At 42.5% G+C, this 24,668-nt stretch overlaps 1 protein-coding gene across 50 annotated transcripts in view; it reads right to left on the bottom strand.

The window, feature by feature from the left end:
- Positions 1-24,668, bottom strand: part of MYBPC1 (myosin binding protein C1) — a 134,367-nt gene that overhangs the window by 86,949 nt on the left and 22,750 nt on the right. For 27 of the 50 annotated variants that reach the window (XM_044280691.1, XM_044280646.1, XM_044280647.1 and 24 more), the window contains exons 3-6: positions 20,692-20,739; positions 14,117-14,161; positions 12,174-12,218; positions 9,303-9,344 (exon numbers count right to left, since the gene is read on the bottom strand). In XM_044280691.1, coding sequence (XP_044136626.1) covers positions 9,303-9,344; positions 12,174-12,218; positions 14,117-14,161; positions 20,692-20,739 — 180 coding nt within the window. The remainder of the gene's footprint in view (positions 1-9,302; positions 9,345-12,173; positions 12,219-14,116; positions 14,162-20,691; positions 20,740-24,668) is intronic. The other 23 variants (XM_044280661.1, XM_044280662.1, XM_044280663.1 and 20 more) reach the window with 4 other exon arrangements.

Below are 24,668 nucleotides of genomic sequence, written 5' to 3'. Positions count from 1 at the left end.
GGATTTCTGCAGGTCCCATTCTTCAACAAATCTGCCATGTCTCAATATACCTTGAAGGAAAGCCGCTCCTGCTATCAGCTGATCGCTGCTTGCCTGTCTGCTAGAACCTTCCGTTGTTTTACATTGCACATAGAGACAATGGGGCAGATTTACTAAACGTATAGGTGGCTTAAATTAGGCAAGCTATCAGGGGTAGACAGGGAATTTAAAGTGGCCCTAGAAAAAACAAAGTGTCCCAATGTTGTAGGCAGTCCAAAAGTAACAGAAGATGGGGCCAACACGAGTTGGTGGGGGTCTACTCAAATAAGCAGGGCCAGCAATACCATAAAGTGAAAGTACTGTATATTATGCTACACTTTATTATTTGGTTCTGCAGAAGGACCAAATACCATAGAGCAGCACAAAATAATACCCCAGCACAACCAAACACCTCTCTGTAGCAGAAAATACTGCCCAGCAGAACCAAATATCACACTGTAGTACAATAATCTGCCCCAGCAAAACCAAATACCACCATGTAGCACAATAATCTGCCCCAGCAAAACCAAATACCACAGTGCAGCACAATAATCTGCCACAGAGAAACAAAATACCACAGTGCAGCACAATAATCTGCCCCAACAAAACCAAATACCACAGTGCAGCACAATAATCTGCCCCAGCAAAACCAAATACCACAGTGCAGCACAATAATCTGCCACAGAGAAACAAAATACCACAGTGCAGCACAATAATCTGCCCCAACAAAACCAAATACCATAGTACAGCACAATATACTGCCCTGCAGAACCACATATCACAGTGTAGCACAATAATCTGTCCCAGCAAAACCAAATACCACTATATAACACAATAATCTGCCCCAGCAAAACCAAATACCACAGTGCAGCACAAATATACTACCCTGAAGAACCAAATACCACAGTGTAGTACAATATACAGCCTCAGCAGAACCAAATACCACAGTGTAGTACAATATACAGCCTCAGCAGAACCAAATACCACAGTGTAGTACAATATACAGCCCCAGCAAAACCAAATATCACAGTGTAGCACAATAATCTGCCACAGCAAAACCAAATATCAAAGTACAGCACAATAATCTGCCTAAGCAAAACCAAATACCACAGTGCAACACAATATACTTACCAACCAGAACCAAATATCACAGTACAGCACAATATACTGCCCAGCAGAACCAAATATCACAATGTAGCACAATATACTGCCCCAACAGAACCAAATATCACAACATGGCACAATATACTGCCCAGCAGAGCCAAATATCACAGTGTAATACAATAATCTGCCACACCAAAACAAAATACCACAGTGTAGCACAATATAGTGTATTTTTCGCCCCATAAGATGCACAAAGTGTGTGTGTGGGGGGGGGGGGAGTCCCTGCGTCTTATTGGACAAATACTAATGAGCGCTTCCATTAAGGAAGTGCTCATTAGTACTGGAGGACTGGGAAGCGGTGAATGCAGCACTCCCCGGGCTCTGTACTTACTGCTTCCTGGTCCTCTACTGTCAGCTGTACTGTGGCTGTGCACAGAATGAGGGCGCTCTTTGACCTCATGTTATGTGCATTGAGTAACAGCACAGCCGACGGCAGAAAGAAGAAGAGCACTGAAAGTGAGGAGCGGAGGCGTCCAGAGCAGAAGAGTTTCACGGACATCCCCACAACTGATGGCAGGAGATCGTGAGACTGGCAACACGTCGTTTGATCTGACATGTTTTCCATTTGGATCAAATGACGTCTGTATTGTTTCTGGTGCTTGCCACACCTTCTTTCCCGAGGTGTGGCTATTAGGGTCATTTAGCCTTCTCTATTTATAGTTGCTTCTCCCACAATGCTGTGCGGTTTATAGCTTCTGTTTGGACCTTTGGGTAGATAGTGGTTGGATCTCAGCTGAGTTCCTGGTGCTTCCATTGTTCCTTTAAAGTTAAGGGCTCTTTCACACTTGCGTTGTCCGGATCCGTCATGTACTCCATTTGCCGGAATTACATGCCGGATCCGGAAAAACACAAGTGAACTGAAAGTATTTGAAGACGGATCCGTCTTCAAAATGCGTTCAGTGTTACTATGGCAGCCAGGACGCTATTAAAGTCCTGGTTGCCATAGTAGTAGTGGGGAGCGGGGGAGCGTATACTTACCGTCCGTGCGGCTCCCGGGGCGCTCCATAATGACATCAGAGCGCCCCATGCGCATGGATGACATGTCCATGCGATCACGTCATCCATGCGCGTGGGGCGCCCTGACGTCACTCTGGAGCACCCCGGGAGCCGCACGGACGGTAAGTATGCTGCTCCCCCGCTCCCCGCTACACTTTACCATGGCAAACAGGACTTTAGCGTCCTGGCAGCCATGGTAACCATTCAGAAAAAGCTAAACGTCGGATCCGGCAATGCGCCGAAACAACGTTTAGCTTAAGGCCGGATCCGGATTAATGCCTTTCAATGGGCAATAATTCCGGATCCGGCCTTGCGGCAAGTGTTCAGGATTTTTGGCCGGAGCAAAAAGCGCAGCATGCTGCAGTATTTTCTCCGGCCAAAGAACGTTCCGGTCCGGAACTGAAGACATCCTGATGCATCCTGAACGGATTTCTCTCCATTCAGAATGCATTGGGATAATCCTGATCAGGATTTTTCTGGCATAGAGCCCCGACGACGGAACTCTATGCCGGAAAAGAACAACGCAAGTGTGAAAGAGCCCTAAGTCTTTCCTTTTCCTTTTGTCATTGTTTGAGTTCTGTGTGTTGTATTTCCCTATTGTTTGTATTAGGCCTGTAGGAGACTCCTGTTCATCCTTCCTTTTGGAGGAACAGGTAGTCTCGTCCCTGCCATTAGTACCAGGGTCCTATAGGACTTGATAGGACTCTAGTTATTCCTGTGTATGAACTCACCTACCTTTGGGGTCTGGTCATACTGGTAGTCAGTTAGGATTTTGGTTAGGGTTTTCACTAGTAGAGATGGCCTTGCAGTTCGCCCAGCGGTTGTTTAGCGGCAAACTCTGTTTATTTGCGATTCGCCGAACATGCGGACATATAGCGATATTCGCACGCGCTATATTTTGAGTCATGACACATCTATCAGGTGGGACAGGACAGCCAATTGAGATGTTTCAGCACATCTGGCAGCCATTTTACATTCAGTTTTTTGCCAGTGTAGGGAGAGGTTGCTGTGTGGAGCAGGGACAGATTGTTAGGGACACCAAAAGCTAGCTAATAGGCCACAAAAGTCCTTTTAAGGACTGGTATAGGTGTGCTATCGATAGGTGTGACATACTGAGGGGTGTGATATACTTATAATATACTTTCTAACATAGAAAGTATATTATAGTGCATTTGTATTGTGCAGCAGTTGTGTGTGGTTCTGCTGCGATACTGCAGCTAGATAGAGGGACAAACGCTATTGGAATAACTAATTGCAACTGGTGTGACATACCTGTTGCCCCCCTTCCCGCCCCCCTAAAAATGATTAAGGGGTGTGATATACCTATAATATACCTTCTAACATAGAAAGTATATTATAGTGCATTTGTATTGTGCAGCAGTTGTGTGCGGTTCTGCTGAGATACCGCAGCTAGATAGAGGGACAAACGCTATCGGAATAACTAACTGCAACTGGTGTGTTATACCTGTTGCCCCCCAAAAAACTGATTAAGGGGTGCAATATACCTGCTTCCACCAAATATTGATTAAGGGGTTTGATATACTGGCTTCCAGAAAATACTTATTAAGGGGTTTTATATACCTGTTTCCACAAAATACTGATAGATGGGATTGATATACCGGCTTCCACCAAATATTGATTGAAGCCTGCGATACACCATCTTCCAACAAATATTGATTAAGGGGTTTGATTTACCAGCTTCTAACAAATACTAATTAAGGGGTTCTATATACCTGTTTCCACAAAATACTCATAGAGGGGATTGATATACCGACTTCCACCAAATATTGATTGAGGCCTGCAATGTACCTGCTTCCACAAATACTGCTTTTCTATAGGGACTTTGTCAGAGGGTCATTTTGAAAATGACAGACAGAGGAAGAGGCAGGCCATTCCGCAGGGGTGGTAGAGGTCAGGCAGGTGCCCCAGGCTGGAGCCTGGGGCCCAAGTGGTAAGTTGGAGAAGGTGCGTGCGATTACGTCTGTATCAGCACCCTCCTCACTCTCTGCTGTGTGCACCCCCAAAGACACCGCCACTACCACCATAGCCCCTCCTCTGGTGTCGGAGGAATTATTTTCCCATCCAATCACAGACCTTACTGATGTGCAGCCATTCTTGGCATCGGATCAGGAAGAGGAGGTAGCAATGGCCGCCACCCAGCGGTCTGACGACAGTATCCAGATCAGCCCAGGGACGGAGGTCCCCGCTGTTGCTGCCTACTCCGAGATCTCTAATGTCAGTGGTGGTGAAGGTGACGATGATTGCGTGTTGATGGATGTCACGTGGGTGCCCACAAGAGAGGAAGAGGAGGGGAGTTCAGAGAGAGAGACAGAGCAGCAGATGGGGGTAGAAGGAGGAGAAGTAGGCAGAGCACGCAGTGCACATGAGGCAAAAAGCAGACTGCAAATGTATCTGGAGCGAGCCATCCACCATGCACGGTCACATTTGGCACTACCAGGACGCCAGCACATGCCTCCGCAGTGTGTTTTTTTTTAACGTGTCAGCTGCTGACAATAGTGTTGCTATTTGCAGCCTGTGCTGTCAACACATAACGGTAAGCCCAACACTCACCTAGGGACGACTGCCTTAAGAAGGCACCTGGCCCAGTGGGAGCAACAGCGTCAGAACCCACAAAGCCACACTCCCGGTGCTCTATGTCCTGCCGCTTCTCCTTCTCCTCTCTCCTCCCATTTGTCCTCCACTCCATCTTCCACCGTGCCATCGTCGAGTTCATCTGGCAAAAGGCAGGCTTCCGTGGCCCAAATGTTCTAACGTAAAAAGTAGATGACGCCGGATAACCCTCTTGCCCAATGGCTGACCGCTGGCTTGTCGGAACTGCTAGCCCACCAACTACTACCATATAAACTGGTGGACTTGGAGGCCTTTAGAAAATTTCTGGCCATTGGCACACCGCAATGAAAAGTGTCCCCGGAAGGAAATATTTCTCCCAGAAGGGCATCCCAGAGCTATATGGCCACGTTCAGCGGCAAGTGAATGTATCTTTGGCACACAGTGTCGGTGCCAAGATACATCTGACCACAGACACGTGGTCTAGCAAACATGGGCTAGAAAGGTACATAACTTTTACTGCCCACTGGGTAAACCTTCTGATGGCTGTCAAGCATGCAACCTGTGTGGATTTGGTGTTACCGCCATGGATTGCATGTCTCCTCCTCCTACTCCATCCTTCGTCTCCTCCTTGGCTGACTCCTCCTTTTCCACTGTTACTGTCTCTTCCGCTGCACCCCCCAAACTCCCCAGAACCTATTCGACGTGCCAGGTGAGACGTTGCCATGCTGTGCTGCGGCTGTTGTGCCTGGAAGTCAAGAGCCACACCGGTCTTGCACTGCTTTCAACTCTGCGGTCACAGGCCAATCAGTGGCTAACCCCACTCAATTTAACAGTTGGTAAAGTGGTGTGCGACAATGGTACCAATCTGCTGAGTGCACACATGCAGGGCAAAATGACACACATGCCGTGCATGTCACACGTCCTGAACTTAGTCGTGCAGAGATTCGTTGCCAAATACCCCAGGATCCAGGATGTCTTACGGCAGGCCAGGAAAATCTCTGGCCATTTTAGAAGATCTTACATGGCCATGGCTCGCCTTGCTGACATTCGGCGGCAACACCACCTGCCCTTCTGACATCTGATTTGTGACAGCCCCAGGCGCTGGAACTCCACCTTGTATATGCTTGCCGTGCCGTTAACGACTACCTACATGAACTCTGCAGAAGGACAGGTTCGGGGAAGCTTGGTTTCTTTTCACTGCACCAGTGGCTGTCATGCGCGACGCATGCAGACTTCTGCGGCCATTTGATGAGGTCACCAAACTGGTCAGTCATAGCCAGGGTGCCATCAGTGACATCGTACCTTACGCCTTCTTTCTGGAGCGCGCATTGCGTCATGTCATTGATCAAGCCGTCGAGGAGCAGGAGCTGGAGCTGGAAGATGAGGAAGTCACAATGCTGAATGAATTCCCAGGGGGGCTACTCCATCTGAGACAAGTCAGCAGGAGTGTGAAGAGGAGTCAGAGGAGGGTGGTGCCTGGGGTGGAGGAGGAGGAGCAAGAAGAGCAGGCTTTAAACTTTTCGGGGATCCCTGGTGTTGTCCGTGGCTGGGGACCGAGGACGACACTTTACTGGGCGATGAGCAGGAGCCACCTCTTACAATTTAGTGTAAATGGGGGCCTTCATGCTTCAGTGTTTGAAGAGGGACCCCTGTATTAAAAGCTTAAAAAACAAGGAACGGTACTGGGTGGCAAAGTGCTTAGACCCCCGATAAAAACACAAAATGGCGGGCATGATTCCAGCATCACAGAGGGCTGTCAGAATGCAGCATTTTCAGGCCTTGCTGCAAGAGATGCTGTATTCTGCTGTTGCGGGTGCTGGCAGAGTAATTTCCACCCACAGAGAAACAGTTGCGGGTACCAATCCTACCACGCATGGAAGAAGACTTGAAGAGTGGTTGGTCACTTCGGATATAAGATCATTCTTGCAGCCAACCCATCGACAGCAGCCCTCCGGATCCAGCCTCAGGAACGCCTAGACCGACAGGTGTCCGACTACATCGGGTTAATGGCCGATGTGGATGCTCTGAGAAGCGAGGAACCCCTGGACTACTGGGTGTACAGGTTTGACCTGTGGCCAGAGCTGGCACAATTTGCCATTGAACCTCTTTGGTTGCCCCTTGTCGAGTGTCCTGTTGGAAAAGACGTTCAGCGCAGCAGGGGGGATCGTGACCGTTAAGTGCACTGGCCTAGCTCAAGATAGTGTGAACTACCTCACATTTCTAAAAATGAACGAGGCATGGATCTTTTAGGAACACCTGTGACAACCACGTTTAATTGAATTTCCTTATGCCAGCCCACACATATCCGTCACCACACATAACAAAGAATGGTCCCTGTCTTATGTAAATACAGCGGCATAAAAGGCCCTTTCTGTCCGGTGAATGCCTAATGTTTGGGGCCTGTACTCCACTGGCCTGCAGTAAAATTGGTATCCAATGACCGTCTAATATACCTCCAGCCACATAATCACTTGATCTTTTCTGTACGGTGAATGCCTAATTGTTGGGGTCTCGGAGGAATTCAACACCTGTGACGACCAAGTTTTATCGAATATCACTTATTATCATTAGGAGTTTATTCAAGAGGGGGGATTTAGTTAGCCATGTTTTTAATCCAATTTCATATTTTTACTTCTTTTAAACATACGTATTTGACATGTATTTGTACTGGCCTGCAGTAAAATTGTTATCCAATGACCGCCTATTATACCTCTAGCCACATAATCACTTGATCTTTTCTGTATAATGAATGCATAATTTTTGGGGCATATAATCTAACTGGCCAACAGTAAAATTGTTTTACGGTGACCGCCTAATGTACCTCCAGCCACATGATCACTTGTTCTTTTCTATATGGTGAATGCCTAATGTTTGGGCCCTGTACTCCACTGGCCTACAGTAAAATTGTTATCCAATGACCGTCTAATATACCTCCAGCCACATAATCACTTGATCTTTTCTGTCTGCTGAATACCTAATGTTTGGGGCCTGTACTCCACTGTCCAACAGTAAATTTGATATCCAATGATTATCATTAGGAGTTTATTCAAGAGGGGGGATTTCGTTAGCCATGTTTTTAATCCAATTTTATATTTTTAGTTCTTTTAAACATATGTATTTGACATGTATTTGTACTAGCCTGCAGTTAAATTGATATCCAATGACCGTCTAATATACCTCCAGCCACATAATCACTTTTCTGTATGGTGAATGCCTAATGTTTGGGGCCTCTACTCCAGTGGGCTACAGTAAAATTGTTATTCAGTGACTGCATAATGTTCCTTGAGCCACATAATCACAATTTCTTTTATGTCAGGTAAATGCCAAATTTTTAGGCCCGGCACTCCCGTGGCCTAAAATAAAAATTTGGCTGCAGTAGGGCACATTTTTGAGAATTTCCCTTTAAGACGCATAAAAATGGCCCATGATTAAAATACATATTTTTTGTGGGAATTTTTGTCATTGATCCCCCTGTAGTATGTCACTGTCCATGTTGTGGGACTATTTGTGAACTTCTAGTAAGTATTTGGTGGCTGCAAATATGAGCTGAAGGTTTTTCAGGTTCGCCTGCCTTTAAAGTGAATGGGGCCCGCCGCAAACTTGTGGTTCGCAAACATTTGACCGCGTTTGCGAATCGTCCTGGCCGATGATCGTCTATCACTATTCACTAGGAGGTGTTCATTTTCCTTCCCTAGTTCTCAGGTCTGATTCCCTGTTCCCCCCTTCCCTCCTATGCTTGGTGTGGTGTTTCCCTCCCACACCGAAGCATGACAGAGAGGTAAGTGGATTTTATATTTTGTTTGCTCTAACGGTGGGGGCTGATATGAAGCTGGGGGCTGATCTGTGGCATTTGGGCTGATCTGTGGCATGGGGGCTGATCTGAGGCATTGGGGCTGATCTTTGGCATTGGTGGCTGATCTGCGGCATGGGGGGCTGAAGTATAGTATGGGGGGGCTGACCTGTGGCATGGGGGTCTGATCAGAAGTCTGATTTGGGGTTTGATCTGAAGTCTTATTGGGGACTAATTAACATTGGGGGTCTGACTGGGGCTGTCTTCCTCTAAAACCTAGGTGTGTCTTATGGGCCCATGCGTCTTATAGGGCAAAAAATATGGTGTATTATGCTACACTGTGATATTTAGTTTTGATGGGGAAGTACCATATTTTGTGCCCTATAAGATGCACCATTATACTAGTTGAGGGGAATGAATACTTTATAGACAGTGTACCAAACATTTTAGATTAGTAAAAAGAGTGAACTGGAATTTCTACTACTACAATGCATGCAAAAATATGGAAAATGCAGAAAATGCAAATTCTATTACTACTACATTCAGTGGTGCAGATAAGGAGACATCAGACAAGCAGTAGTCCTCTACACCAGTGTTTCCCAACCACTGTGCCTCCAGCTGTTGGAAAACTACAACTCCCAGCATGCCTGGACAGCCTTTGGCTGTGCGGGCATGCTGGGAGTTGTAGTTTTGCAACAGCTGGAGGCATACTGGTTGGGAAACACTGCTCTACACAGGCATCCTGCAGCTATAGTCCACTCACCTGTTTCTTTCCCAGACTCAACATCAGTGGGCTTACTTTGCTCTGCATGGGAAGTATAATCATTTTCCATGTTACAAGACGTTTTGTTTTTTATATAAAATCACTGCACTGCTGCTTGCTGTGAGTGGGTGATTAACACTACTACTCTACATGCCCTAATAGGGCATTTGGTCAAAAGATGCAGGTGCGACCACCACTGAAGCAATACTTGAATTTCAATAAATTTGAAAACATTACAATTTCTGTAAGAAACACTGAGGTTAAAGGGGTCATATCACTAGTTCTGATCCTGCAAAACTGCTGATGGTGTTAGGTAAGAGCTATGGACATACATTGTCAATGCTTTTATTATCAGCAGCACTGTGAAAAAGATGTTTGTTTGCAATCGCAAAAGTAGCGATTTTCTGTTTAGATTTGTGACAGCCATCACTTAGAATAAAGGGTAAGAGCTGTGAAGCAGTTCAGTGATGAGAACATTGTGCACTTCAGTATGAGGGGAAGTCTTCTGAGAACTTGTGGGAGCTCAAAGTTCTTTTTACATTGCTTCGTTCTAATATCAGAAGCTCTGACCAACTTATCTTTAACCCCTTAAAGCATAATCACACACATGTACCGGATTGCCATTAAAAAGATATATAAAGCAAGCTCACATGCTGAGCTCACTCCAAACATGGTGGGCGCTGGCTGTATATTCCAGCAGGCTCCCACTGGCAGTGACCATGATGGATCAGCAATGATGCCGATCCTGGTCATTTAATCTCTCAGATACCGCAGTCAATAAGAACGGCAGCATCTGTGAGTTTAGACAGAAGGATGGGGCTCCCTCTGTACTACTATTGGAGCCATGATGGGGAAATTACAGGGCTCAGAATGGTTGCCATGACAGCATGGGGCTTTGTAAAGGTCCCCAGAGCTGTTATGGCTGACTACCTTAAAAGCCAAGCCCGTGGCACGGCCTGACAGACAGGCAGTGAAAATCCCACAGACTGCAATAGTATTCAATTTTACTCTATAGAACACAGAATCAGAAGATTGTGTGTTCAAGTCCCATAAAAAGTAAAAAAAACAAAACAAAACACCCCTTTTTCAATTCTACATATAAAAATAAACAATACAAAAATAAACATAACAGGTATCGCCACATCTGAAAATGTCCAAACTATTAAAATATCAATATATATTTCCTGCACAGTGAAAGTCGCAATAGGAAAAATAAAAATCCATGATTAGCCAATTTTTGGTAATCTTGTCTGTCCTAAAAATTGTATAAAAAGTAATGAAAAGGTTGTACGTACCCCAAGATGGTACTAATAAAAACTACAGTTTGTCCAGCAAAAAACAAGCCCTCATACAGCTCTGTAGACAGAAACCTAAAAAAGTTACGGGTGTCAAAAAATGGCGATGCAAAGAGTTTTTTTTAATAAATATAATAAATACTATACAAATTTGTTATCACCATAATCTTACTGACCCACAGAATAAGGACGTAATATCAAACCCTAAAAAACCATGGCGGATTTGTGGTTTTCCCCATTTTCCAAAACTTCCCCATTTTCCAATACTCCCTAAAAAATGAGCCCTCCGCTCAGATGGCTGTGTGAAATGAAAACCGGTTCTTAAGGGGTTAAACAGCTGTCCATGGCCCTTACCTAGCACTGTTACCAGTTTGACAGTCTCCCTTTAAAGTGTAATTTGTGTAACTCACAATGGAAATATTTCAGATAATTAAACTTTATTTTGGCCTTGCACGTCAATCGTTTTTTCAGGAAATTGACAGGCTAAATAAAATAATGGTTTAGCCCACAAAATAGCATCGGCCATCAAAAACATGCATTTCAAATAATAGATAAATGTCTTTAAAAGGGTCTTCCACACGTCACTATGCACTTCACTGGAGACTAGGGGAGATAAAGGGGGTGACTGAGTTACCGTAATTATTAGATAAAATAATGTTATATTCGCCCCTTTGATTCCAATGCCACTGCTCCTCTCCTCCCCACCACTGTAGCCATGACATCATGTATTGGCTACAGTAATGACATGCCTGTATACCACATGTGACTGCTACAGCTTCAGTTGAGACCATTGAATGGCTTCAGCGGTCATGTGCAGTGTTTGGCCACATAATCATTACAGTCAGGATAACAAAGCCCAGCAGAGAGGATGGAGCGCGAGGTCTGGAACGGAGGATATGGGATGGTAAGTATAGCATTTCTTTTTATACTATTTTAATAGGTTAATAGGTTTGGTATTGACATATTCATATTGAGCTGAAAAATAAGGATTCCATGTCATTTTTAGAGCACAGTGAATGCCGTTTATTTTTACATTTTCAAGCCCTCATATGGCTAGATGAATGGAAAATTTAAAAAAAGTTATGGCTATTGGAACATGGGAAGGAAAAAATGCAAAACAAAAATGGGCCCGGTACTTAGTTTAATAGGTTCCCTGTCTTTTTTTTTTATAAATAAAATTACTCAGTCATCTCCTTTAAAGAAAGAGTCGCGTACTGCTTTATTGACTCTTTTTATGACTGCTCTAGACTTTAATAGCCTTTTAGATGCGCAGCCATTACTTTTTGAAGTATATGAGGACAGCAAAATCAGTGAACGGGCCCCTTATTCATGGCGCCAGTCACACATGGATATAGCATAAATGTATAAGATGGGAATACCCCTTTAAGTGCTCAGGTTGCTTATGTAAAATTACAGGCCACAGAAAAAACTGATAATGCATGAAAGATGAACAACATTCTCTAAAACCTTTGTGGCATCATGCATAAAAAAAAAGAATTGTGCCAAATTCAAACAAACCCACTAGTGCCCTCTACATGGTCTACTTAACTCAAACAATATCCCAGACGCCACTCACCTTTCTCCTTCTCGGGAACTTCATCATGAGGTTTGATTTCCTCTGCTGGAGTGAAATTATTTTTTCCAGAATTAGGAAAAAATAAATCTAATCACAATCTAATGTTATAGCTCAAGCACACAAACATGGTGGACAACTTTCAACTCTGCTGCTCCTCTCCTCCAAACCTCTGCAGCCACCACATCATGTTTTGGCTGCAGTAATGACATACTTCTATACCACACGTGACTGCTGCAGCCAATCATTGGCCTCAGCAGTACAGAGCACAAGAGTGCTGAAGCCCGTGTTTGAGTGCTACTGGAGCTTCCCAAGCTTCAGCTCCCTACTAAGCTGTGCACAAAGCTCAGCTAGGCAGGGAGCATGTCAAAATCCTATTCACCCTAATAGATCTCTACTAGGGTAAATAGGACGATTTTTAGCGCACAGTGAATGCCGTGATGTCAAACCCCCAAAACTTTGGTGTAATCGTTTTTGTTTTTGTTTTATTTACCCCACAAATATTTTCCCATTTTCCAATAACAGACAGGGTAAATTAAATGGTGCCCTTAGGGCTCTTTCACATCTGCGTTCTTTTCTTCCGGCATAGAGTTCCGTCGTCGGGGCTCTATGCCGGAAGAATACTGATCAGGATTATCCTAATGCATTCTGAATGGACAGTCCGTCCTTCAGGATGCATCAGGATGTCTTCCGTTCCGGAACGGAACTTTTTTTGGCCGCAGCAAATAGCGCAGCATGCTGCGCTTTTTGCTCCGGCCAAAAATCCGGAACACTTGCCGCAAGGCCGGATCCGGAATGAATGCCCATTGAAAGGCATTGATCCGGATCCGGCCTTAAGCTAAACGTCGTTTCGGCGCATTGCCGGATGCGACGTTTAGCTTTTTCTCAATGGTTACCATGGCTGTCGGGACGCTAAAGTCCTGGCAGCCATGGTAAAGTGCAGTGGGGAGCGGGGAGCAGCATACTTACCATCCGTGCGGCTCCCGGGGCGCTCCAGAGTGACGTCAGGGCGCCCCAAGCGCATGGATGACGTGATCGCATGGATCACATGATCCATGCGCATGGGGCGCTCTGACATCATTCTGGAGCGCCCCGGGAGCCGCACGGACGGTAAGTATACTGCTCCCCCGCTCCCCACTACTACTATGGCAACCAGGACTTTAATAGCGTCCTGGGTGCCATAGTAACACTGAAAGCATTTTGAAGACGGATCCGTCTTCAAATGCTTTCAGTTCACTTGCGTTTTTCCGGATCCGGCGTGTAATTCCGGCAAGTGGAGTACACGCCGGATCCGGACAACGCAAGTGTGAAAGAGGCCTTAGAAAATACAACTTATCCCACATAAAATAAGCCCTCGTATGTCTTTTTTTTAAATAAATAAAATTACTCGGTCATCTCCTTTAAAGAAAGAGTCAAGTACTGCTTTCTTGACTCTTTTTGTGACTGCTCTAGACTTTAATAGCCTTTTAGATGCGCGGCCATGACTTTTTGAAGTACTGTATATGAGGACATCAAAATCAGTGAACAGGTCCCTTATTCATGGCGCCAGTCACACATGGATATGTGGTACCCTGTTTTTTTTATTTTTTATAAATAAAATGAATTAAGCCATCTCCTTTAAAGAAAGAGTCGAGTACTGCTTTCTTGATTTTTGTGACAGCTTTAGACTTTAATAGCTGTTTGGATGCGCAGTCATGATTTTGGTGAAGTGTTAATGGGGATAGCAAAATCAGCGAATAGGGGCCCTATCACTTATTCATGACACCTCTTTAAATGTAAAATGACAGCCAACAGAAATAACTGATAATGCAATAAAGACGCACAACATTCTCTGATACATTGGTGGCATCATGCGTAAAAAGAAGAATTGTGCAAAATTCATACAAACTCACTACTGCCCTCTACATGGTCTACTTAACTCAAACCATATCCCATGCGCCACTCACCTTTCTCTTTCTCAGGGACTTCATCATGAGGTTTGATTTCCTCTGCTGGAGTGAAATCATTTTTTTCAGATTTAGAAATAAATCTAATCACAGTCTATTGTTCATAGCTCAAGCACACAAACATGGTGGACAACTTTTATGTGTTTTTGGAGGGTGAAAAGTAACTTGAATACCTGAGGTAAAGCTATGTATGCCTGGAAAGATAGCAAACAATGCATTCAAGCCAATGCTGCCAGGCAACAGTGCTATCCTCTGGGCCACCATAAACCTCAACAATGGAAATTTCCTAAACATATTTTTATATCACTTGTTTTCTCATCATTACCTATCAATCTATTTTTTTATCAATGTAACTCACATTTTTAAGAAGATCTAAACCTTACCTAAGCAAATACACCATATTCTTCATAAAACGGGCTGTCTCATTGATTGAATCTATCTCTTGGCACCCCCACCAAATACCTGATTTTGCAAGGGGATATGTAATATTACATGATATTCAGGTGAACAGCTGTCCATATAATACATGGAATACTTCCCAGATTGGGAAGTATTCTTACGGAGCAGCTCTTCTGGCTCATAGAGGTGGTCCTGAGCGTGGGACCCACCTCCATGATGTTCATATACCCTAATTGAGAATATGGATAAGGGTTTCATGCCTTCATGCAATAACTAGTGATGAGCGGCAGGGGTAATATTCGAATTGGCAATATTTCGCGAATATTTTATAGAATATTCGTCATATATTAGCGAATTCGAGAATTTGAGATTATATTCTTGATTGCGAAAAAATCGGCAATGTATTATTTGCGCAATGCACGTAAAATACTGGTGTGGGTCACTGTTGCTACATTTTTCAAGCTGGTATAAGTTTCCTGAGACTGGAGAAAATGGTTGGTACGGCAGAACATTAGAATAGCTTTATATGCAGATAGAGTGCTCCAATTTATTTGCGCTTGCAAATTTTCGGCAATTAATGATGCGCATATTTTTTTCGCAATACGTGCAACTTGTGACATCACAGCAGTATGTCTGTAGCATGTATGTATGGACAGCAGAACCTATTACACTGCCGAACACCCTGAGCTGGAACCTACACTATAGATCAATCTAACCTACACTGACTATCTCCCCCTAACTATCTGAATTATGTATATATAAGTTAACTGTATAATGCAGGCATGTCCAAATTGCGGCCCTCCAACTGTCGCAAAACTACAACTCCCAGCATGCCTGGATAGCTTACAGCTATTTGGGCATGCTGGGAATTGTAGTTTTGCAACAGCTGGAGGGCCGTAGTTTGGACATGCCTGGTCTAATGTAATACAACAAAGCACAGAGCACAGCAATGACGCTGCTGTCTCTTTCATAACTACAATAAACTACAGAAAATAGCTACTGGGGAGGTTCTTATATAGTAAGGGGTAGGCAACTTTACTGTTGGTTACTAGGGATGTTGCTAAGCTGTGACAAAGCCTTCTCATTGGCCCACAAGCTAGAAGAAGAGAGGGATGATCACCTGATGTAGTACACATCAGTATGTGTAAAAAACAAAACAAAACAAAAACACAAATACTCATCATTACGAATATATAGCACTATATTATAAATATTAGCAAATTCTCGAAGTGCCGATATTCGCGATAAAAATTTGTAATATGAATATTCGCGCTCAACACTAGCAATAACCCTTTTAATGAACTTGATTATCATCTGTTCTTGAATATAGTCTTCTCTAATAACACAAGCTTTGATAAAAAAAATACAATTCTGAACCTGCCAGTAGATGCATTTATAATTATTTTGATGCACTTATATAGGGCTGACATATTGTGCAGTGCATTACAGACATTAATTAGCATCAGGCTGTCCCCAATGGGGCTCACAATCTAAGTTCCCTATCAGTATGTCTTTGGTGTGTGGCAGGAAACCCATGCAAACACGGGGAGAACACTTATGCATTTTAGTCACTTTACCTTTTGCCCTAAATGTAATTTTTAGATACAATTTGAATCAAGGTGATATTCAGCTGTACAGTGTAGAAGGTTTTTGTAAGAAATGTAAAGTGCTCGTCTATCATACTTCTAATTGCCGGGTGTATCCTTGCCCTTTCCACATTGAAGTATCTGTCAAGTTTCCAGCCTGCCACAGTTTCAAGCATGCAAACACTAGATCATCTTTCATGCAGGGTTGAAGGTGATATGTATTAACAAGAGTGACAAGAAGACAGCGACCAAAAAGATCTTCAAGATACTGAAAGTACGTGGCAAGAAACCCCAGATATTCATTTGTTGTCTCTGGTTTTCAGATACTTTATGGATATCATTAGAGATTGAAGGACTGAATTCTCAGTTGTCATCAAAACCATTCCCACAGTTCAATTTACTTAACCTTTTGTTAGCAAACCCTGTTTTGTGCTGAAGAAACAGAATTCTATTCATTGTTTGCCATGGATAAAGAAACCCCAAACCATCCAGAAGATCGGAGATCAGTAATCTAATATTTAAAGAGTAACTAAACCTTTGTGTCAAATTTTTATAAGATGTCCCTAATTCCTTAATAAAACTTTTTCTAATATATATATATATATATTTTTTGTATTTGTATTATACTTTTTCCGCCCTAAAGCGCACCATTCACTGTGCACTTAAAACTCAGTTCTCTGTACACCACTGACAGCTCAGCGGTGTACGGAGTACGGACTGTGAAGTTTATGAATGGGGCCGCATAAGCAGGAAGTACGGGCAGGAGCGCATATTGCTGCTCCTGCCCGTGCCCCCCTGGAGGATTACTAACTCCTGGCATAGCACATGGGTACCCTGTAACCATGTACTATGCTAGGATTAGCTGAACGGGCTCCTGCTTCTGCCTGCTTCGCTAAGCTAAGAGCTGACATGCAGCTCTCCTAGCTTAGCAAAGCAAGAGCCCACTCTGCTCAGCTCAGTTAGTAAACTTTTGGGGTAGCAATATGCACACGTGCCCCTATTCGCTGCTTATGCATCCCCATTCATAAACTTCACAGTCCGTACTCCGTACACCGCTGAGTTGTCAGTGGTGTATAGAGAACTGAGTTTTAAGCGCACAGTGAATGGTGCGCTTTAGGGTGGAAAAAGTATAGTAAAGGTATAAAAGTAATTAATAAAGTATATTAGAATGGTTTTAATTAAAATTTGACACAAAGATTTATTTACTCTTTAAGAAAGCCATTTTTCAACACTGATCATCCCATCTGCTTTACATTTGAGGCTAGCAGTAGACTGGCATATTTTGGCTTCAACACATGGCATGCCACCTTCACACTGCAAGCCAGTGGCAATCTGGCAATGCTGTGCTAAGAATGAGTGCCTTCCGTCACACATTCCAATACAGGTGGCAGTCCCTCAAGTGCCACAGTGTTAAAAGTTTTTAGGAAGTCTTAGACAGCAGAATTCGCTACTTGAAGCAGACCTGACACCATCTCAGCTGAGCATATAATATATTATATACTTTATTCGTTTTTGTTTTTTTACAATAGAACTTCATGTCCTAAGGCAAAAAGCTGCGGGTGTTACTTGTGCAGTGTAAACAGCAGAGCCGGCCGGCACTCGCTCGTGTGTGCACGCTGCACAGGGAAGGATCGAACTCCAATCAATAACATACGAAAAATCCCAGCAGCTGTGTCTTCATAAATGCAGTTTGATGAAAGCATATTGCCGAAACGCGTCCTGGTTGTTTGGGACACATGATTTCAACAAAGAATAAAGTATATGCATTTACTTGTTCAGTGTCAGGACCATTTAATCCAGCACATCAAACAGTATACTAAATAGATTAATTATAATATTCTTGTCTCCAATAAGACAATTGGAACTTGGATTATGCCAACAAATATGCTTTCATGTTTCATGCCATTTCTCAGATGGGATTAACAGTAGGAGACAAGCAGACATGTGATGCTAAACTTGTATCATGCCTACTCTAGCAGCTAATCTAGCAGGTGTTAAATGTGAAAATCATTATCAACCATGCTCTATGGGGTTTCTTAATATGTCAATTAACCAACAATGCCATTCACAGAAGTGCTAATGCAATTGTTTTCTAGGAACTCGGGTCGTCCATATGTGGGATACTTTGAGCTTAAGCACAGAGAATTTATAGTAGGTTGTTATTTCAAAAAGGCAGACAGGCTGGTCTTAGACAGTATAAGCTACATTGCTGAGCACTCTAGATTGCAGCAAGTGCTCCTTGACAATCTCTCTAGTACAAATGCAACAATAGCCTTTAGGGAGGCTATACTTTCTATAGATTCTGTATTTAAATTAAATTTAAAGAATTTTGCAAGTGAATTTACAGTAAAAGCGGTTCTCTCCTGACAGAGGTACAGTATTTTTCTTTACATATCTCTCCAATGTCTGCTCCTGTATAGGCATACAGTGACGTACGTTGACCATAAGGTCTCATTGTAAGAAAATGCTATTTTTTTTTTACTGGATGTTTTTTAAGTAGAGTTGAACGAACTTGTGGTTTCAAGTTCGGCGTATTTTCGTTATGGATTCTGCTACCACGAACCTTCAGGTTCAAGTTATCTAAGAATTCCGTTATGGATTCCGCTACCACGATCCTTCAGGTTCGGGTGATCTAACAATTCTAAGATAACCAGAAACTTTGTACGCTGAACCTGAAACCACACGTTCGCTCAACACTATTCTTGAGTAGCTTAATATTTCATACAGTAAAAATGGCACGCCAGTATATACCAGCTCATATCACCATTAAGATGTAGGGAAGAGATGAATTTGAGTGTGATTGTAGTCTGTTATTTAGGAAATATGAAAGTTTGCATGGGGGCTGTGGACACGTAAGTATAGAAGAATTGTAACTGAAATAAAGATGCTTCATTTATCATTTTAGATGCATTGGAACAATTTAAAGCTGTTGTTCCATGAACAAATTCTACATTTTAAAGCAGCACCTGGATCTGAATACTTTTATCATTGAAATTGCATGTAATTAATAATCTAGTATAGCCACTGAGTTAATCAATAAACTCTACCTATATAACACCGACACCTGCTATTTGTTGTTATTTCTATGCCCACCTTATATTGCTGGTCGCACATGCTCAGTTTCATCCTTCAACTGCCACCAGCCATATCCACAGTTAGAAGCTGTGACAGTTACAGGGAAAGAGCTGTAGCAGAAAAGAGACACCCCCTGTGCTGCAGCAGCATAAATCATAGGATAACCCCATTAAAAATATTTCTGAGGGTGTACAACATTGTTAAAGGCATTGTCCAGTCAGTGAAATATTTTCAAAAATTATATTTTTAATATTAACCTCACTGACACCCCCTTTCCATTCTGACAAGTGTTGGAATTGGGGCTGTGTGAATATGAATGAGGTAAGTATGACATACTTGATTTTTTTTAAGCCATTCTGACTTTTACTTTAGATTTTTTGACCAGCAGGACTACCTCTTTAATAAGGTGGCATTTATGCACATTTCCTATGGAAATCCAACAGTAGATTGGTGGTATCCTTCATTTTTTTTATCTGGCCCTATTCAATTACTATTCACCCTCCTGATGAAGCTATTATGCGAAACACGCGTTGAGGCGCACTCTGGGCCCTCTTCTTCATGCTCCTTTTTCCCCCTCCCCTCAGTTTTTTGGTCCTACAGTGACTGGGGAGTGCAGGAATCTTTAGGTGGGGGTCTTACCCTACTCCCACTGCAGTGTTGGCTTCACTGCACAGAATTTACCCTACATAGGTCTCAGATTACTTTTGGATGCAACAGGCTTATTAACCTCTATGATAGCAAAACGTATTTCCAGCTTTTGTGGGAGAGTGTTCATGTGAGGGATTCTGTATTCAGTGCAGCATGTGTGAAGACCATTTCATAATTCGATGCTTTTTGTCCTCATTTTGATTTATTTTTGTTATATTTATGTATATGTGTATCAATAAAATCTTTTTATGCATTCCTTCAGCCTTTATGCCTTTGTTTCTCCCTGTTGAGAGTTTGTTTGTAGGTTCATTTATATGGAAATTCTTTGACTGCTCCCCTAGATGGATGAAGTGTAATGTCATCTTATGTGTACCATCCTGAAAGTCATACTTAGGAGAAATACAGTCCCATCAGTGCATCATGGGATTTTTCTATTAATATTGGGTATTCAATACAATACAATATGAAAAACTATCATACACCATGAAAAAAACAAGTAAATGGTATATAAACTGCACAGTATGTTAATAGACAGATATATAGATAGATACAGCAGTCATAATTTTCAAAAGTACAAGAATATACTAAAATGTCTAAAGGAATATATCTATTGAGATATTTTCGAAGTGTCTCCAAATTGGTCAGAATTGTTCTGAATTCATTTTAGATCTCAACATTTAGTGTATAACTATATAAGTGATAAGAGAATAGCAATTATAATTATTAATAAGGATTTTATATAAATAGATGTGTGTGAACGCCCCCAGTGTCAGAATGAGAGTCCTCAGGACTAGCGTACTGTAATACCTCCAGGCTACATGGTGAAAAACAAATGATTGCAGAGTCACTAAAACTCGGGATACTGACCTGCTCCAGGAGGTGGTGGGATTACATGGCTTTCTTTAAGTTTCCCCTCTGTAACAAATAAAATTAAAGTTTAGGACTTTGAAACATATAATTGCTCCTATATTCAGACCAATACGTCTTCCATTAATCAGATGTCTTCATCTGTGATACAGATATGAAATTGCCAGAAATTGCAATTGCTTTTCCATATTGTAGATCAGTGTAGCAGATATCTGACATAGAGTATATGGCAAACAAAGCGTTTTATGTGATAGAAGCATTACCTTTCTCAAAGCAAACAATATGCATTTCCCTCATTTATACAGTATGTATTGACTTGAACACCCTACCTAATAATGCTCATGAGGTGTAGTGGTAGTGTCCATTGATTAAAGGGGTTGTCTGGGTTCAGAGCTGATCATTGGATCATTGGAGTATTTCATGCTCCGATGCTCTCCCTTGCTCTAACATTTGAATGCACTAAATTCTTATTCAAGCACAATCTTTCTAACTTCCAGCTATAGTCTCCATAACGGCATTATACCATCCTGTAATTTTATCTTTTCATGTTTTATCCCTGCATTTTAAATTGTACTAAGGAAAAGGCATACGTTTTTCTAGTATGCTAGTGCAAGGGGATAGAGTTAAGTTAAAACTGTCATCTTTAATTGTTTTATTAGAATGGTATAAGTTGCTACAGTTTCGGTATGTTTTATGTATTATGTTGTGCTATGTGGAGATAGCGATAGTAGAGGTTAACAAGAGAGAGAGAAAAGGATTGGACATAGTGCACATGGGGTCATTTATGAAACTGGTGCAAAGTAGAACTGGCTTAGTTGCCCATAGTAACCAATCAGATTCCACCTTTCATTTTCCAAAGGAGCTGTCAAAAATGAAATGAGGAATCTGATTGGTTGCTATGGGCTACTAGGCCAGTTCTACTTTACACCAGTTTGATAAATGACCCCAATAGTTTGTAAAACTGAAAAAGGTACATTTCTATCCAATTGACCCTATCATCGTCAAAAGTTGATCCAGATGAAGGCAAAAAAAACAAAACATGCAAATTAACCTGAGATGAGTCCGGTCCATGACTCATCTCACATACAGGACTCAACTCAGGTTAATTTGCATATGTATCAAATCCGTTTTTTGACACAATAAAAGCACACAGAGCTATGGGGACTGGGTATTGCCGATGTGCTAGCGGCCATCTAGCAACCCATGTCCTCAGCTCTATACACAAAATCCCGATGACAGGTTCCCTTTAAACTGCAGAACTGTGAGTAAAGAGATCGGTGCAGAAACAGGAGGCTCAGTCGAGAGACTTTTGTGAACGTTTCTAGAGAGGCCAAAGGGATAGAAAGAGGACCCCCAGAAGATATAGAGATTAACCACCTTGAGTGACTGAACACTAGTGTATTTAGAGACGTTAACCTGGAATAAGTATTGGTAATCTTTCTCATACTGCTGTCTCCATATAGCACTTTAGCATTATTCTTGTGCCAGTTGGTTTCATATACTGTATACATATATGAAAATTGCCCTCTATAAGGAGAGAAGTTATTGACTGTTATTCAGGCTACTTTCACACTAGCGTTATTGCTGGATCCGGCAGGGTTCAGCAAAAATGCTTCCGTTACTGATAATACAACCATCTGCATCCATTATGACCGGATCCGGTCGTATTATCTCTAACATAGCCAAGACGGATCCCTCATGAACTCCACTGAAAGTCAATAGAGGACAGATCAGTTTTTTATTGTTGCAGAGAAATCGGATCTGTACCCACTGACTTGCATTGGGGGTCATGCCGGATCTGTTTTCCTCCGCATCCCAGGATGGAAAGCAAACTACAATATATTGCGGTTTGGTCTCCGGTCTGGGAAGGCAACTAAACGGAACGAAATGCATTTTGGAGCATTCCGTTCTGTTCAATTCAGTTTTGTCCCCATTGACAATGAATGGGGACAAAACTGAAGTGTTTATTTCCGGTATTGAACCCCTATGACTGATCTCAATGCCGGAAAACTAAAACGCTAGTGTGAAAGTAGCCTTAAAAAGTTAATGAAAAAAATCTCTAAACTTGTGTGTTCATCTGTTTACTAATATAATACCGACTGCTTACACTGTCTAAACTGCCATGCGGTAACAAGATGTGACAAGTGATACCAGTTTGCTGCTGACAGCAGTTGTGTTAGTTTATTCATGGTGACATTATGAATGCGTATACCGAAACCTTACTGCTGTCAGCATATTGTCAACTTGTTATATGTCATACTGGTGGGATATGATATGGTTCTGTAACAAGAGAATACATATACAGGGGCATTATACTATGAGGAGGGAGGAAGCGTTATGTATACGAGGAGTTATACTACGGGGGGAGAGCATTATATATGTGGGGAGTTATACTACAGGGAAGCGCATTTTATATATGAGGGCATTTTATACTACAGGAGGGAGAGCATTATATATATACTACTGCTTCAGGGGAATTACACAGGGGGGGGGGCATTAAATATACTACTATTACAGGGGGCATTATAGTACAGGAGGGGGAGGTGGGAGCATTATGCTAGCACTACAGGGGATGCTATGCTACAGGGGGCACTATATGAAGCATTATAATACAGTCCAGGACACTACAGGGGCTATTATAATACAGGAAGCACTACAGGGTGCATTATATTACAGGCCGGCACACTACAAGAGGCACTACAGGAATGGGCATATAATACTGGTAGGATCACTACAGGGGGCATTATGATACATTATAAACCATGGGGCATTATACATATGGGCACTACAGGGGTCATTATAATACAGAGTACACTATAGGGGGTCATTATAACTACAGGGGGCATGGCATTGGGCTTTATAAATACTGGGGTCACTCTGGGGGCATTGTAGCTACTTTGGACACTATGGGGACTTTATCACTACTGGAAGCTGTAAAGGGGTGCCTTTTTACTGCTAGGGTTACTATAGGGGGACTTAATGCCCTATGGGGGGCATTATTAATATTGAAGGCAGTCTGTGAGCACTATTACGGTGGAGAGGACTATCTGTATAGCACTATTGTTTCTGCAGTATAGTGTTTGTGGTCATTGGCGAGCATAACGGGCACTGTATTGGGGGCAGCAGCAGGATGACACTGTTTGGCCACCAGGAGGATGAGGATGATGGAAAAGGGAGGTACCTAAGATGTCTGTGTGGCAAACTCTGCAGAGACCATGTCATCATGGCAGTCTGCTTCCGATGGAGAGGATGAGAACATCTACATCAGAGATGTCACTGGATGTAAGAGGTATGTGGTGGAGTATTCTCCTTTATGTGTGTTAGCGCTGAATGTAATGTTCATCTACATTTGTTGTTAACAGTAGGGCCAAAGAGGAGAGAGAATATAGGTACGAGTGGAGGGCGGCACCATTTCAATTTTCACCTGAGGCCACAGAAAGGCTAGAATCGGCCATGGATATAACACACAGGCAGAATAATAGCTGGATGTCATTTTCTAGGAAGCTAATTGCTATGAGATGTGCATGTCAACTGTGCAATAAATCAGGATCAGCACAGGCTAAATTAACCAATACATTTAAAAGGACACTACTTTTAAATTTTATATATATACAGTACAGACCAAAAGTTTGGACACACCTTCTCATTCAAAGAGTTTTCTTTATTTTCATGACTATGAAAATTGTAGATTCACACTGAAGGCATCAAAACTATGAATTAACACATGTGGAATTATATACATAACAAAAAAGTGTGAAACAACTGAAAATATGTCATATTCTAGGTTCTTCAAAGTAGCCACCTTTTGCTTTGATTACTGCTTTACACACTCTTGGCATTCTCTTGATGAGCTTCAAGAGGTAGTCACCTGAAATGGTTTTCACTTCACAGGTGTGCCCTCTCAGGTTTAATAAGTGGGATTTCTTGCCTTATAAATGGGGTTGGGACCATCAGTTGCGTTGTGGAGAAGTCAGGTG

Source organism: Bufo gargarizans, chromosome 2 (genome assembly GCF_014858855.1).
Source record: "Bufo gargarizans isolate SCDJY-AF-19 chromosome 2, ASM1485885v1, whole genome shotgun sequence".
Taxonomy (NCBI): domain Eukaryota; kingdom Metazoa; phylum Chordata; class Amphibia; order Anura; family Bufonidae; genus Bufo; species Bufo gargarizans.
The sequence above is the reverse complement of the archived record's forward strand: the minus strand, read 5'-3'. Positions and strand labels throughout refer to the sequence as shown.